Here is a 17,300-nt window from a genome sequence, read left to right on the forward strand (position 1 = left end):
TGTGATAGTATGGCAGTGTAATAACGTGTGTGATAGTATAGCCGTGTAATAACGTGTGTGTGATAGTATGGCAGTGTAATAACGTGTGTGTGATAGTATGGCTGTGTAATAACGTGTGTGTGATAGTATGGCAGTGTAATATCGTGTGTGTGATAGTTTGTCAGTGTAATTACATGTGTGTGATAGTATGGCGGTGTAATAACGTCTATGTGTGATAGTATGGCAGTGTAATAACGTGTGTGTGATTGTATGCCAGTGTAATAACGTGTGTGTGTGTGATAGTATGGCAGTGTAATAACGTGTGTGTGTGATAGTATCTGTGTGATAACGTGTGTGTGTGTGTGTGATAGTATGGCAGTGTAATAACGTGTGTGTGTGTGATTATATGCCAGTGTAATAACGTGTGTGTGTGTGATTATATGCCAGTGTAATAACGTGTGTGTGATAGTATGGCAGTGTAATAACGTGTGTGTGATAGTATGGCAGTGTAATAACATGTATGTGTGATAGCATGGCAGTGTAATAACGTGTGTGTGATAGAATGGTAGTGTAATAACGTGTGTGTGATAGTATGGCAGTGTGATAACGTGTGTGTGATAGTATGGCTGTGTAATAACGTGTGTGTGTGATAGTATGGCAGTGTGATAACGTGTGTGTGTGATAGTATGGCAGTGTAATAACGTGTGTGATAGTATAGCCGTGTAATAACGTGTGTGTGATAGTATGGCAGTGTAATAACGTGTGTGTGATAGTATGGCAGTGTAATAACATGTATGTGTGATAGCATGGCAGTGTAATAACGTGTGTGTGATAGAATGGTAGTGTAATAACGTGTGTGTGATAGTATGGCAGTGTGATAACGTGTGTGTGATAGTATGGCTGTGTAATAACGTGTGTGTGTGATAGTATGGCAGTGTGATAACGTGTGTGTGTGATAGTATGGCAGTGTAATAACGTGTGTGTGTGTGATAGTATGGCCGTGTAATAACGTGTGTGTGTGTGATAGTATGGCTGTGTAATAACGTATGTGTGATAGTATAGCAGTGTAATAACGTGTGTGTGATATAATGACTGAATAATAACGTGTGTGTGTGTGTGATAGTATGGCTGTGTAATGACGTGTGTGATAGTATGGCTGAGTAATAACGTGTGTGGGATAGTATGGCTGTGTAATAACATGTGTGTGATAGTATGGCTGAGTAATAACACGTGTGTGATAGTATAGCTGTGTAATAACGTGTGTGTGTGTGTGTGTGATAGTATGGCTGTGTAATAACATGTGTGTGATAGTATGGCTGAGTAATAACGTGTGTGTGTGTGTGATAGTATGGCAGTGTAATAACGTGTGTATGATAGTATGGCAGTGTAATAACGTGTGTGTGATAGTATGGCTGAGTAATAACGTGTGTGTGTGTGTGATAGTATGGCTGAGTAATAACGTCTGTGTGTGATAGTATGGCAGTGTAATAAAATGTGTATGTTAGTATGGCAGTGTAATAACGTGTGTGTGATAGTATGGCCGTGTAATAACGTGTGCGTGTGATAGTATAGCCGTGTAATAACGTGTGTGTGATAGTATGGCAGTGGGATAACGTGTGTGTGTGTGATAGTATGGCAGTGGGATAACGTGTGTGAGTGATAGTATGGCCGTGTAATAACGTGTGTGTGATAGTATGGCCGTGTAATGATGTGTGTGTGATAGTATGGCAGTGTAATAACGTGTGTGTGATAGAATGGTAGTGTAATAACGTGTGTGTGATAGTATGGCAGTGTGATAACGTGTGTGTGATAGTATGGCTGTGTAATAACGTGTGTGTGTGATAGTATGGCAGTGTGATAACGTGTGTGTGTGATAGTATGGCAGTGTAATAACGTGTGTGATAGTATAGCCGTGTAATAACGTGTGTGTGATAGTATGGCAGTGTAATAACGTGTGTGTGATAGTATGGCTGTGTAATAACGTGTGTGTGATAGTATGGCAGTGTAATATCGTGTGTGTGATAGTTTGTCAGTGTAATTACATGTGTGTGATAGTATGGCGGTGTAATAACGTCTATGTGTGATAGTATGGCAGTGTAATAACGTGTGTGTGATTGTATGCCAGTGTAATAACGTGTGTGTGTGTGATAGTATGGCAGTGTAATAACGTGTGTGTGTGATAGTATCTGTGTGATAACGTGTGTGTGTGTGTGTGATAGTATGGCAGTGTAATAACGTGTGTGTGTGTGATTATATGCCAGTGTAATAACGTGTGTGTGTGTGATTATATGCCAGTGTAATAACGTGTGTGTGATAGTATGGCAGTGTAATAACGTGTGTGTGATAGTATGGCAGTGTAATAACATGTATGTGTGATAGCATGGCAGTGTAATAACGTGTGTGTGATAGAATGGTAGTGTAATAACGTGTGTGTGATAGTATGGCAGTGTGATAACGTGTGTGTGATAGTATGGCTGTGTAATAACGTGTGTGTGTGATAGTATGGCAGTGTGATAACGTGTGTGTGTGATAGTATGGCAGTGTAATAACGTGTGTGATAGTATAGCCGTGTAATAACGTGTGTGTGATAGTATGGCAGTGTAATAACGTGTGTGTGATAGTATGGCTGTGTAATAACGTGTGTGTGATAGTATGGCAGTGTAATATCGTGTGTGTGATAGTTTGTCAGTGTAATTACATGTGTGTGATAGTATGGCGGTGTAATAACGTCTATGTGTGATAGTATGGCAGTGTAATAACGTGTGTGTGTGATTGTATGCCAGTGTAATAACGTGTGTGTGTGTGATAGTATGGCAGTGTAATAACGTGTGTGTGATAGTATGGCTGTGTAATAACGTGTGTGTGTGTGATATTATCTGTGTGATAACGTGTGTGTGTGTGTGTGTGTGTGTGTGTGTGTGTGTGTGTGTGTGTGTGTGTGTGTGTGTGTGATAGTATGGCAGTGTAATAACGTGTGTGTGTGTGATTATATGCCAGTGTAATAACGTGTGTGTGTGATTATATGCCAGTGTAATAACGTTTGTGTGTGTGATAGTATGGCAGTGTAATAACATGTGTGTGATAGTATGGCAGTGTAATAACGTGTATGTGTGATAGCATGGCAGTGTAATAACGTGTGTGATAGTATGGCAGTGTAATAACGTGTGTGATAGTATGGCAGTGTAATAACGTGTGTGATAGTATGGCAGTGTAATAACTGTCATGGAACAAGAATCACATTCCTGCCCAACCCCCCTTCTGCTTGTCAGCTCCTTAAGTTCAGCTACAGGCATTGGTTCCACATACACACACCGTGCCTGTGTGATGTATCAATATGTTGCCCTTTCTGCCTGTGAGCAGGCAGTCAGTGAGCTGTTACAGCAGTTTCTGAGATCCTCACCAGAATGGGCTAGTCTGCCCCCCCTCCTGTTTGTTCAGACATGGTCTGCCCCTAGACTATTCCTTTACCCACACTGCACCTCACTTCCTTTTTCCACCCTGGAGACAGTGAGTAAAGAACCCCTTCTCTGGTTATCCCCCTTGGTTAGGCCATCTCTTTTTACCGGTTCCTAACTAACAATCACCACTACACGCCATCCACAAGTATCTGTACCCTGCTACCTTTTCCCAATAAAGTGGAGGAAATATTACAGGACTTGGAGTGATTTAAAAGGGAACTGTGTTAATGCTATCGGGAGCCATTCATACCAAACGTGCCCTGGCTTCAGAATAGTAAAAAGAGGACCGTGTGCCTTGGGAAATACACACAGAGGAGCTGCTACCCACAGCCTTTATGCTAAAGAAACAAGCAAGCAGCTTACATAGCAAATAAACAGCAGTCTCTCACCACATTGCACAAGCACGTTGCTACACAGCGCCACAAGCCTCTTCACAGCAAACTTCTACAGCTTTATGCAAAGACAGTGAGCAGCCTTACTTTGCTAATACTACACAAAGGAAGCACCAAGTAGCTAAAACTGCAAACAGTCTGCAGCTTTCACAGACAACCAGTAGCTCAAACTGCACAGCAGCCTCGCAACAAACAGTGCTTCTCTCACAATTACTAACTGCCTTTTTCTCTGCCTGAGTCCACCCGCTGCTCAGCCCCACAGTGAGGAGCCAACGGACACCTGTAAGTACAGCTACTCCAACGCTGCACGCTGCAGGACACCGCTCGGCATCATCTGAGACAGACGCCCATCGCTGACAAGGTAAAAGACCGCACGCCACACGCACTGGCAAAAGGCCTACACACACCTACAGCATGGCAGAACTCAGAGCCTCACCAGACATCACGCAGGAGAGCGATCACTCAGACACAGAGACCGCTGCGCAGCTGCAACAGGCGCAGGCAGGCGCAAGGCCCAAACGGACAGTCACACTGACACAAAAGGGCCGCAAAAAATATGAGACTGACATTGAAGCGCACCGCGCTAAATTAGAGTTGGCCTGGGAAACAACCACACTTGGGATACGCAATGTCGCCGGCGCTGGCTATCTGTACAACAGCTGGAGCAGGCAATAACTCAATTAAAGATAGATCACGCACGCTACCAAGAGCTGTCAGAGGCATACGTCACTTACTTGGCCAGGGCTAATACCGGCGAAAGCCTGCAAGAAAGGGACTTACAGCTCAATATTGACTTGACACGTGACAGCCGCGTGCGAACCTCTATCACGGAAGCCGAGAGTAAGAGGAAAGACCTTTTGCTGGAAACCGCATCGCAGCGCTCAAGCACATCCAGGCACTCATCAAGGTCAGCAAGATCAGCACAATCTAACGCGTCCAGCGCAAGCGTGAGCACTACCAAGTCGCGAGCCACCGCAGAGGCCGCACGTGCCAGGGCCGAATATGGTCGGAGAGAGGCGGCTGTAAGGGCAGAAAAGGCGCGCATAGAAGAGGAGGAGCAGGCCGCCTCCGCTGCCAATGCTGCCGCCGCTGCTACTGCCGCCGTTGCCAATGCCGCCGCCGCTGCTACCACCGCCGCTGCCAATGCCGCCGCGGCTACCACCGCCGCTGCCAATGCGCGTAGAAAGGCCGAATTAGACGCGGATCTAGAGGCTCTAAGCAAAGAAGAGGACGCCGCTGCCGCCATAGCCCAAGCCGAAGTCCTAGAAGCAGCTGCGAGACAGGACGGCGGGGAGCTACCATACAGACGGATAGCCTCAGATTATCCAGCCCGACGCACTGAAGACTACGTAAGGAGCCTCTTCAGCATAAACACCAGCGCACCATCTCAACACGGATGGAGCGACTCCACAGATACCGGAAACCTGCTAGGCCCACGAGGAGAAGATGCCGTTCCTGCAATGGCACATGCTGCCTGGGATAACCACAGCCACAACAGTGATCCACACGCCAGCGCGCACACAGATGCACCACAACGGGCTCGCCATCCAGGTACACCCACGCGGGAGAAAACAGCCCCTCACACTAGCCAGCAGCCATCACGCGTCCACGCCAAGGAAGAGGCGACCGCACAGACCGTCCCAGCAACTACCCCGGAACGGGACAAACGCGCCGATGTCTCAGGTCTGACAGACATAGCCAAGTACATGATCCGGCGCGACTTGGTGCACGCAGGACTCATCAGCTTCGACGACCGCCCTGAGAACTACCGGACGTGGAAGTTCACGTTCAAAGACGCAATCGACAGCTTGGACTTCTCAGCAAGGGAAGAGCTCAACCTGTTAGTCAAGTTCCTGGGGAACGTATCCATGGAGCAAGCGCAGAGACTTCGGACGGCAAACGCACATCAACCCCAAGTAGGTCTGGACCTAGTGTGGGAAAGGCTAGAAGAGACCTATGGCAGCCCTGAAGCAGTGGAGGATTCACTCTTCAAAAGAATCGAGAGCTTCCCCAAGATCACGAATAAAGACTACTCGAAGTTACGAGATCTTGGAGACCTGCTGCAAGAACTGGAGTTCGCAAGGAAAGACCATTCCTTAATAGGTCTCAACGCCCTAGATTCAGCTCGTGGAGTGAGACCCATCCTGGAGAAGCTACCCTTCAACCTCCAAGAAAGGTGGCTTTCACAAGGTTCCAAATACAAAAGGGAGAAGCAAGTCGTCTTCCCCCCATTCTCATTCTTCGTGAGCTTCATCCGCGAAGCGGCAAGGACAAGGAACGATCCCAGTTTCATCTTAGGTACGCAAACCACATACAGTGCGAGCAGCCTGAAGAACGAGAGACCAGCGACGAGATATGGTAACCCCCAAACACCCATCTCGGCCCGCAGGACGGACGTGCCTCCCACCACCCAAACTACTCCCGATCAGTCGGTCGCCGGAGACAAGGAACCAAGGGACCCAAACAGGGAATGTCCCATACACAAGAAGCCACACCCACTCAACAAGTGCTTTGGGTTCAGGATGAAGTCCCTAGAGGAACGCAAGAGGTTACTTGGAGAATTCGGAGTTTGCTTCAAGTGCTGCGGTTCCACGACTCACCTAGCCAGGGACTGTAAGGAAGAGATCAAATGCACAGTGTGCGAGAGTGACAAGCACGTGACAGCGTTACACCCAGAGGCGATGACACTCCACCAACTCAAGAACCCATCCTCCATAGCGGAGCATGGCGGGGAGAAAGAAGAAGGAGAGTCAACATCCGTCACATCTCAGCGCACTGAGGTTTGCGGAAAAGAAGGTGACAAAATGTCCTGCTCCAAAATATGCCTTGTCGCAGTGCACCCCCAGGGACAACCTGAGAAGGCTATTCGGATGTACGCAATCCTCGACGACCAGAGCAACCGATCACTGGTCAGGTCAGAGTTCTTCGACATGTTTAACATACAAGATGGTGCTTCGCCTTACACTCTCAGAACGTGCGCAGGGCAAATGGAGACCACAGGGAGAAGAGTGAATGGCTACACCATATGCTCAATTGACGTCAAAGTGAACATGCCCCTTCCCACACTCATCGAGTGCAACCACATGGCCACAAACAGGGACGAGATACCCACACCAGACGTGGCACTCCATTACCCCCACCTCAAAGGAATAGCCAACCACATCCGGCCGGTGGAACAAGACGCCAAGATCCTGCTGCTGCTCGGTAGGGACATCATGAGGGTACATAAAGTCCGTAAACAGCATAACGGACCCCACAACGCGCCATACGCCCAAAGACTCGACCTAGGATGGGTGATAGTGGGCAACTCGTGCACTAACAAAGAGCACGGGCAAGACTACGTTGATGCCCGCAGAACGGAGGTGACAGAATGTGGACACACATCTCTCTCCGAACCATGTCTTGGCCATCTCCAAGTGACCGAAGGGCCAAGTGAAGAGAAAAGACAAGGTCATACCCCTGAGACCAACAAAGACATCCTCACGCCGATGGGATGCGACAATGGCTTAGGATGCTCAGCAGTCCAGACAGCTAAGGACGATGAGTCGATTCCACCAAAGGAAGAGAGTAACCTCCCAAAGGTGACCGACAAAGGGATCGTCCTAAAAACAACAAACAATCAGACAATACTCCCGCGAGCAAGGGCACAATTAAGACGTACAGTTGTTCCTCTCCACAGAGTATCAAGCAACAGAGCAACCAATTGCCACGGCTGGCATAGCCGCAAAAGATTGCGGCCCACAGGCGAAGCCACAGTGTCAAAAGGACTGTTCGTTCAAACACGTAAGAGGGGACAGTTGCAGAGACATTTCCCAAAAGGATTTACAAGGACAAAAGAGACTGTTCTTCGTCATGTCCAGGGAGAAAACAACCTCCCGATGGCAGTCAACAAAGAAACACAAAAGCGTTTCACCAAACTACGCGGAGATGTTCTCGTGCAAGAGAAATGTACCGATGAACTACGGTGTATAGCGTTCCAGACAACAAGGAACGATGACAAGCAAACACCATCAAGGGAAGATGGAGGATTCCCGAAGTTAACTGTCAAGGAGCTCTCTAAAGACGGACTAAGCAGTCGGGTGACTCCGCTACCATTCCGTTCACCAAGGAGGCGCTTCCCAAACAATGGAGAACATGCCATCTTTAGGTTCACCTCGCACCTCTGCGGCCCACAAAGGGAACCAGAGACCAAAAACAACTTTGTGGTCTTCATCCAGAAGATATTCTTTACCGGCCACGCAAAGCCAGCACCTCTAATGGAGGAAGGCGAAGAATGTCGGTACCTCCAATCACCTGGGGCCTACCACCCTCAGGAACCCGATCAAATCCGGGTAATGTTCAACCCCAGCGCTCAGCTTCAGGGAGTCTCCCTAAACGACGCCCCCTTTATTGGATTACATTCGACAACCAGTTTTCCGGGGACAGTAATCCGCTCCCACAAGGAGCCAAAAGCCCTCTCCTTATGCCAAATGCCAGGCTGCCACGGCTGGTATACCTACAAGGGGATACACTCTGTGGGTGAAACTACAGAGACAAAAGGACTGTTCTCTTACAAGACTAAAAGGAAACAGTGCCAGAGACTTTTATACAAAGACATTGTGGTGCAACCAGCAAACCTGGAGCTGTGCATCCACCCTGCATCCTTTGCCAAAGAACCTTGGCCAAGGGACCTTGATACCAGTGATACCGGCCGGTGTCACATCGCTATGTGGACATGGACTCTTGCATTGTTTGAGAATGTGATGTTATCTTTGTTATGCATTGCACATATGTTCCACATATTCCAGTTATATAGTGGTATCTCCAGATACCAGATGGGGAGTGTCATGGAACAAGAATCACATTCCTGCCCGACCCCCCTTCTGCTTGTCAGCTCTTTAAGTTCAGCTACAGGCATTGGTTCCACATACACACACCGTGCCTGTGTGATGTATCAATATGTTGCCCTTTCTGCCTGTGAGCAGGCAGTCAGTGAGCTGCTACAGCAGTTTCTGAGATCCTCACCAGAATGGGCTAGTCTGCCCCCCCTCCTGTTTGTTCAGACATGGTCTGCCCCTAGACTATTCCTTTACCCACACTGCACCTCACTTCCTTTTTCCACCCTGGAGACAGTGAGTAAAGAACCCCTTCTCTGTTTATCCCCCTTGGTGAGGCCATCTCTTTTTACCGGTTCCTAACTAATAATCACCACTACACACCATCCACAAGTATCTGTACCCTGCTACCTTTTCCCAATAAAGTGGAGGAAATATTACAAGACTTGGAGTGATTTAAAAGGGAACTGTGTTAATGCTATCGGGAGCCATTCATACCAACGTGACCCTGGCTTCTGAATAATAACGTGTGTGTGATAGTATGGCACTGTAATAACGTGTGTGTGTGTGATAGTATGGCAGTGTAATAACGTGTGTGTGATAGTATGGCAGTTTAATAACATGTGTGTGTGATAGTATGGCTGTGTAATAACGTGTGTGTGTGTTAGTATGGCAGTGAAATAACGTGTGTGTGATAGTATGGCAGTGTAATTACGTGTGTGTGATAGTATGGCAGTGTAATAACGTGTGTGTGTGTGATAGTATGGCAGTGTAATAACGTGTGTGTGTGATAGTATGGCAGTGTAATAACGTGTGTGTGATAGTATGGCTGAGTAATAACGTGTGTGTGTGATAGTATGGCTGTGTAATCACGTGTGTGTGTGTGTGATAGTATGGCTGTGTAATAACGTGTGTGTGATAGTATGGCAGAGTAATAACGTGTGTGTGTGATAGTATGGCTGTGTAATCACGTGTGTGTGTGATAGTATGGCAGTGTAATAACGTGTGTGTGATAGTATGGCAGTGTAATAACGTGTGTGTGATAGTATGGCAGTGTAATAACGTGTGTGTGATAGTATGGCAGTGTAATAACGTGTGTGTGATAGTATGGCAGTGTAATAACGTGTGTGTGATAGATTGGCACTGTAATACCATGTGTGTGTGATAGTATGGCAGTGTAATAACGTGTGTGTGATAGTATGGCAGTGTAATAACGTGTGTGGGATAGTATGGCAGTGTAATAACGTGTGTGTGATAGTATGGCAGTGTAATAACGTGTGTGTGATAGTATGGCACTGTAATAACGTGTGTGTGTGATAGTATGGCAGTGTAATAACGTGTGTGTGATAGTATGGCAGTGTAATAACGTGTGTGTGTGATAGTATGGCCATGTAATAACGTGTGTGTGATAGTATGGCAGTGTAATAACGTGTGTGTGATAGTATGGCAGTGTAATAACGTGTGTGTGTGATAGTATGGCAGTGTAATAATGTGTGTGTGTGATAGTATGGCAGTCTAATAACGTGTGTGATAGTATGGCTGTGTAATAACTTGTGTGTGTGATAGTATGGTAGTGTAATAACGTGTGTGTGATAGTATGGCTGTGTAATAACGTGTGTGTGATAGTATGGCTGTGTAATAACGTGTGTGTGATAGTATGGCCGTTTAATAACGTGTGTGTGTGATAGTATGGCTGTGTAATAACTTGTGTGTGTGATAGTATGGTAGTGTAATAACGTGTGTGTGATAGTATGGCAGTGTCATAACGTGTGTGTGATAGTATGGCAGTGTAATAATGTGTGTGTGATAGTATGGCAGTGTAATAACGTGTGTGTGATAGTATGGCCGTGTAATAACGTGTGTGTGTGTGATAGTATGGCTGTGTAATAACGTGTGTGTGTGATAGTATGGCAGTGTAATAACGTGTGTGTGATAGTATGGCAGTGTAATAACGTGTGTGTGATAGTATGGCAGTGTAATAACGTGTGTGTAATAGTATGGCAGTGTAATAACGTGTGTGTGATAGTATGGCAGTGTAATAACGTGTGTGTGATAGTATGGCAGTGTAATAACGTGTGTGTGATAGTATGGCAGTGTAATAACGTGTGTGTAATAGTATGGCAGTGTAATAACGTGTATGTGATAGTATGGCAGTGTAATAACGTGTGTAATAGTATGGCAGTGTAATAACGTGTGTGTGATAGTATGGCTGTGTAATAACGTGTGTGTAATAGTATGGCTGTGTAATTACGTGTGTGTGTGATAGTATGGCTGTGTGATAACGTGTGTGTGTGATAATAAGGCAGTGTGATAACGTGTGTATAATAGTATGGCAGTGTGATAACGTGTGTGTGTGATTGTATGCCAGTGTAATAACGTGTGTGATAGTATGGCCGTGTAATAACGTGTGTGTGTGTGATAGTACGGCAGTGTAATAACGTGTGTGTGATAGTATGGCAGTGTAATAACGTGTGTGTGTGATAGTACGGCAGTGTGATAGTATGGCAGTGTGATAACGTGTGTGTGTGTGATAGTATGGACGTGTGATAACGTGTATGTGTGGGATAGTATGACAGTGTAATAATGTGTGTGTGTGTGTGATAGTATGGCAGTGTAATAACGTGTGTGTGATAGTATAGCTGTGTAGTAGCGTGTGTGTGTGATAGTATGGCAGTGTAATAACGTGTGTGTGTGATAGTATAGCAGTGTAATAACGTGTGTGTGTGTGTGTGATAGTATAGCTGTATAATAGCGTGTGTGTGTGATTATGTGACAGTGTGCACAAGAGATACCATGACAATTAAATGACTCTCCCCCTCCATTCATCCCTCTCTCTCTTCCCCCTTATCTTGCTCTCCCTTCTCCCCCCCACCCGCGCTCTCTTTCCCCCTCCAATCCCCCGCTCTCCCTTCTCCCCATCGCCCACTATCTCCTTCCCTCCTTCCCTCCCCCATCCCCTGTTCTCTCCATTCCCCCCATCCCTTGCTCTCCTTCCCCCTCCCACCCCCTCTCTCCTTGCCTTCCTTCCCGCATCCCCCACTCTCTCCTTCCCTCCCCCTACCTCTCCCATCCCGTTCTCTCCTTCCGCCTCCCATCCACCGCTCTCTCCCTTCCCCCCATTCCCCACTTTCTTCTTCCCTCCCTCCCCCATCCTATCCATTCCCCCATCCCTCTCTCCTTCCCCCTCCCACACCCTGCTCTCTCCCTTCCCTCCAACTCCATCCCCATCCCCATTCTCTCCCTTGCCCCCATCCCCATTCTCTCCCTTGCCCCCATCCCCCACTTTCTCCTTCCCTCCCTCCCCCATCCCCCGCTCTCCCTTCCATCCCATCTCCTGCTCTCCTTTTCCTCCTCTCTCCCTTTCCCTTCTATACCCTGCTCTCTCTCTTCCCTCCCACTCTCTCCCCATCCCCCACTCTCTCCTTCCCCCTCCCAACCCCTCTATCTCCCTTCCCACTCCCCTCCCCCGCTCTCTCCCTTCCCTCTCCCCTCCCCCAATCTCTCTCTTCACATTCCCATCCCCCGCGCTCTCCCTTCCCCCTCCCAACCTCCGCTCTCTCCTTCACCCCATCCCCCTGCTCTATCCCTCCCCATCCCTCTCTCTCTCCCTCAACCCCATCCCTCCCTCTCTCCCTCACCCCCACCTCCCTGCTCTGCCTTCACCCAATCCCCCTCAACCCCCCCTCAACCCCCACTCTCTCCCTTCCCTTTATCTTTCTCTCTCTTCTCCCCTGTAGGTACATATCAGGGTCAGTGGCAGTCGGGTAAGCGTCATGGATACGGAGTGCGGCAGAGCGTCCCGTACCAACAAGCTGCCCTCCTGCGCTCCCCGCGCACCCCGACACTCAGCACCCCTCCCTGCTCCCCGGTGACCCCCGTCCTCCTCCCGGGAAGCCCAGCCTCGGGTTCCCGGGGCGGTTTCGTCCTGAAGGTTCCGGGGCTCGCTTCCGAATCCTCCGGGGCTGGTGGGAAACCCAAGAAGAGGGGCTTCTTCTTCCCACGCTCGCTCATCCTCAGCGGCTTACGGCTTCACCGCAGCTCCGATGCCAAGACCCCCCTGGGGGGCCGGGACAGCCAGCGTAGCTCCCTGCGCAGTGAGGCCGGGGGGTCTCTGAGCTCCAGCGCCAGCCAGGATGGCTCGAGCACCAGCGTGGCGGAGACGGAGCTGCCTATTGCGGGCTGGGAGACGGAGACGTACATGGGCGAGTGGCGGGGGGACCGGCGCAGCGGTCACGGCGTGAGCCGCCGGTCCAATGGACTTGGCTACGAGGGTGAGTGGCTGCGGAACCGGCGGCACGGCTACGGCAGGACCACCTTCCCCGACGGCTCCCGCGAGGAGGGCAAGTACAAGATGAACGTGCTGGCCAGCGGCAAAGTCAAGAGCCTCTTCCCCCTGCGCAGGGGCAAAGGGAGGGAGAAGGTGGAGAGGGCGGTGGAGGCGGCGAGGAGAGCGGAGGGCACCGCCCGGCAAAAGCAGGAAATGGCAGCGGCCAGGTGAGGGGGGCGGGGGGAGGAGTGCCTGGCAGTGCAGTGTCTCTCCCTGGCAGTGTGGTGTCTCTCCCTCTCTCCCTGGCTGTGCGGTGTCTCTCCCTGGCAGTGTGGTGTCTCTCCCTCTCTCCCTGGCTGTGCGGTGTCTCTCCCTGGCAGTGTGGTGTCTCTCCCTCTCTCCCTGGCTGTGCGGTGTCTCTCCCTGGCAGTGTGGTGTCTCTCCCTCTCTCCCTGGCAGTGCAGTGTCTTTCCCTGGCAGTGCAGTGTCTCTCTTTCCCTTGTTGTGTGGTGTCTCTCCCTCTCTCCTGGGCAGTGTGGTGTCTCTGCCTCTCTCCCTGGCAATGCAGTATCTCTACCTGGTAGTGTGGTGTTTATCCCTTTCTCCCTGGCAGTGCAGTGTCTCTCCCTGAAAGTGCAGTGTCTCTCCCTCTCTCACTGGCAGTGCAGTGTCTCTCGCTCTCTCACTGGCAGTGCAGTGTCTCTCCCTCTCTCCCTGGCAGTGTGGTGTTTATTACTCTCTCCCTGGCACTGCAGTGTCTCTCCCTGGCAGTGCGGTGTCTCTCCCTCTCCCTGGCAATATGGTGTCTCTCACAGGCAGTGCAGTCTCTCCCTTGCAGTGTGGTGTCTCTCCCTCTCTCCCTGGCAGTGCTGTGTCTCTCCCTCTCTCCTTGGCAGTGCAGCATCTCTCCCTGGCAGTGTGGTGTCTCTCCTTCTCTCCCTGGTAGCGCAGTTTCTCTCCCTCTCTTCCGGGCAGTGCGGTGTCTCTCCCTCTCTCCCTGGTAGTGTGGTGTCTCTCTCTGGCAGTGCAGTGTCTTTCCCTGGCAGTGCAGTGTCGCTCTCTCACTGGCAGTGCAGTGTCTCTCCCTCTCTCACTGGCAGTGTGGTGTCTCTCCCTGGCTGTGCACTGTCTCTCCCTCTCTCCCTGGCAGTGTGGTCTCTCTCTCTTACTCACTGGCAGTGCAGTGCCTCTCCCTCTCTACCTGGCAGTGCAGTGTCACTTCCTGGCTGTGCGCTGTCTCTCTCTCTCTCCCTTGTAGTGCAGTGTCTCTCTCTGGCGGTGCAGTGTCTCTCCCTGGCAGTGCAGTGTCTCTCCCTCTCTCCCTGGCAGTGCAGTGTCTCTCCCTGGCAGTGCGGTGTCTCTCCCTGTCTCCCTGGCAGTGCGGTCTCTCTCCCTTTCACTGGCAGTGCAGTGTCTCTCCGTGGCAGTGCGGTGCCTCTCCCTGTCTCCCTGGCAGTGCAGTGTCTCTCCCTCTCCCACTAGCAGCGCATTGTCTCTCCCTCTCTCCCTAGCAGTGCGGTTTCTCTCCCTCTCTCCCTGGCAGTGCAGTGTCTCTCTCTGGTAGTGTGGTGTTTATCCCTCTCTCCCTGGCAGTGCTGTTTCTCTCCCTTTCTCCCTGAAAGTGAAGTGTCTCTCCCTCTCTCCCCTTTGCAGTGTGGTATCTCTCCCTCTCTCTCTGGCAGTGTAGTGTTTCTCCCTGGCAGTGCGGTATCTCTCTCTCACTGTCAGTGCAGTGTCTCTACCTCTCTCTCTGGCAGTGTGGTGTCTCTCCCTTTCTCCCTGGCAGTGTGGTGTCTCCCTGTCCCTTGTTGTGTGGTGTCTCTTCCTCTCTTCTGGGCAGTGTGGTATCTCTCCCTCTCTCCCTGGCAGTGCAGTGTCTCTCCCTTGCAGTGTGGTAGCTCTCCATCTCTCCTTGGCAGTGCGGTGTCTCTCACTCTCTCAGTGTGGTGTTTCTCCCTGGCAGTGTGGTGTCTTTCCCTCTCTCCCTCACTGTGCTCTGTCTCTCTCTTTCTCCCTGAAAGTGCAGTGTTTCTCCCTCTCTCCCTGGCAGTGTGGTGCCTCTTCCATGTAGTGCAGTGTCTCTCCCTCTCTCCTTGGCAGTGCAGTGTCTCTCCCTCTCTCCCTGGCAGTGCGGTTTATCTCCCTGTCAGTGCAGTGACTCTCCCTGGCAGTGCAGTGTCTCTCCCACTCTGTGTGGTGTTTCTCACTCTCTTCCTGGCAGTGCAGTGTCTCTCCATTGCAGTGGGGTGTTTCTCCCTCTCTCCCTTGCAGTGGGGTGTCTCTCCCTCTCTCCCTTGCAGTTTGGTGTCTCTTCCTCTCTCTCTGGAAGTGCGGTGTCTCTCCCTGGCAGTGCGGTGTCTCTCCCTTTCTCCCTGGCAGTTTGGTGTCTCTCCCTCTCTCCCTGGCAGTGCAGTATCTTTACCTGGCAGTGTGGTGTTTATCCCTCTCTCCCTCACTGCGCTGTGTCTCTCTCTTTCTCCCTGAAAGTGCAGTGTTTCTCCCTGGCAGTGTGGTGTCTCTTCCATGCAGTGGGGTGTCTCTCCCTCTCTCCCTGGCAGTGCAGTGTCTCTCCCTCTCTCCCTGGCAGTGCTGCGTCTCCCCCTCTCTCCCTGGCAATGCGGTGTCTTTCCCTGGCAGTGCAGTGTCCTACTCTCTCAGTGTGGTGTCTCTCCCTCTCTCCCTGGCAGTGCTGCGTCTCCCCCTCTCTCCCTGGCAGTGCGGTGTCTTTCCCTGGCAGTGCAGTGACTCTCTCAGTGTGGTGTCTCTCCCTCTCTCCCTGGTATGCAGTGTCTCTCCCTGGTATGCGGTGTCTCTCCCTGGCAGTGCAGTGTCTCTCCCTCTCTCTCTGAAAGTGAAGTGTATCTCTCTCTTCCTGGCAGTGCGGTGTCTCTCCCTTTCTCCATGAAAGTGCAGTGTCCCTCCCTCTCTCCCTGGCAGAGCAGTGTCTCTTCCTGGCAGTGCGCTGTCTCTCTCTCCCTGGCAGTGTGGTGTCTCTCCCTCTCTCCCTGGTAGTGCAGTGTCTCTCCCTGGCAGTGCGGTGTCTCTCCCTGGCAGTGCGGTGTCTCTCCCTCTCTCCCTGGCAGTGTGGTGTCTCTCCCTCTCTCCCTGGCAGTGCGGTGTCTCTCCCTCTCTCCCTGGCAGTGTGGTGTCTCTCCCTCTCTCCCTGTCAGTGTGGGTTCTCTCCCTCTCTCTCTGGCAGTGCGGTGCCTCTCCCTGGCAGTGCAGTGTCTCTCCCTCTCTCAATGGCAGTGCAGTGTCTCTCCCTCTCCCACTAGCAGTGTCTCTCCCTCTCTCTGGCAGTGCAGTGTCTCTCCCTTGCAGTGTGGTATCGCTCCCTCTCTCCCTGGCAGTGCAGTGTCTCTCCCTTGCAGTGTGGTATCTCTCCATCTCTCCCTGGCAGTGCGGTGTCTCTCCCTCTCTCCCTGGCAGTGCGGTGTCTCTCCCTGTCAGTGTGGGTTCTCTCCCTCTCTCTCTGGCAGTGCGGTGCCTCCCCCTGGCAGTGCAGTGTCTCTCCCTCTCTCAATGGCAGTGCAGTGTCTCTCCCTCTCCCACTAGCAGTGCAGTGTCTCTCCCTCTCTCTCTGGCAGTGCAGTGTCTCTCCCTTGCAGTGTGGTATCTCTCCATCTCTCCTTGGCAGTGCGGTGTTTCTCACTCTCTCAGTGTGGTGTTTCTCCCTGGCAGTGTGGTGTCTTTCCCTCTCTCCCTGGCAGTGCAGTGTCTCTCCCTGGCAGTGCTTTATCTCTCTCTCTCTCACTGGCAGTGTGTTGTCTCTCCCTGGCTGCGCAGTGTCTCCCTGGCAGTGCAGTGTTTCTCATTCTCTCCCTGGCAGTGCATTGTCTCTCCCTGGCAGTGCATTGTCTCTCCCTGGCAGTGCAGTGTCTCTACCTCTCTCCCTGGCAGTGCGGTGTCTCTCCCTGGCAGTGCGGTGTCTCTCCCTGGCAGTTGCGTGTCTCTCACTCTCTCAGTGTGGTGTTTCTCCCTCTCTCCCTGGCAGTGCAGTGTCTCCCTTGCAGTGTAGTGTCTCTCCCTCGCAATGTGGTGCCTCTCTGTCTCTCCCTGGCAGTGCGGTTTCTCTCACTCTCTCCCTGGAGTTTCTCTCCATCTCTCGCTGGCAGTGTGGTGTTTTTACCACTCTACCTGGCCGTGCAGTGTCTCTCACTCTCTGTGTGGTGTCTCTCTCTCACTGGCAGTGTGTTGTCTCTCCCTGGCTGCGCAGTGTCTCCCTGGCAGTGCTGTGTTTCTCATTCTCTCCCTGACAGAGCAGTGTCTCTCCCAGGCAGTGCAGTCTCTCTCCCAGGCAGTGCATTGTCTCTCCCTGGCAGTGCAGTCTCTCTCTCTCAGTGCGGTGTATCTCCCTTTCTCCCTGGCAGTACGTTGTCTCTCCCTCTCT

The 17,300-nt window shown here is 51.0% G+C and overlaps 1 protein-coding gene across 1 annotated transcript in view; it reads left to right on the forward strand.

Annotated features, from left to right (window-relative positions):
• The window catches only part of JPH4 (junctophilin 4), a 69,260-nt gene that overhangs the window by 39,468 nt on the left and 12,492 nt on the right, over positions 1-17,300 (forward strand). Inside the window, 1 exon segment of the mRNA XM_075569094.1 lies at positions 12,381-13,137. Coding sequence (XP_075425209.1) covers positions 12,381-13,137 — 757 coding nt within the window.

Source organism: Ascaphus truei, chromosome 13 (assembly GCF_040206685.1).
Source record: "Ascaphus truei isolate aAscTru1 chromosome 13, aAscTru1.hap1, whole genome shotgun sequence".
In the NCBI taxonomy this organism is placed as follows: domain Eukaryota; kingdom Metazoa; phylum Chordata; class Amphibia; order Anura; family Ascaphidae; genus Ascaphus; species Ascaphus truei.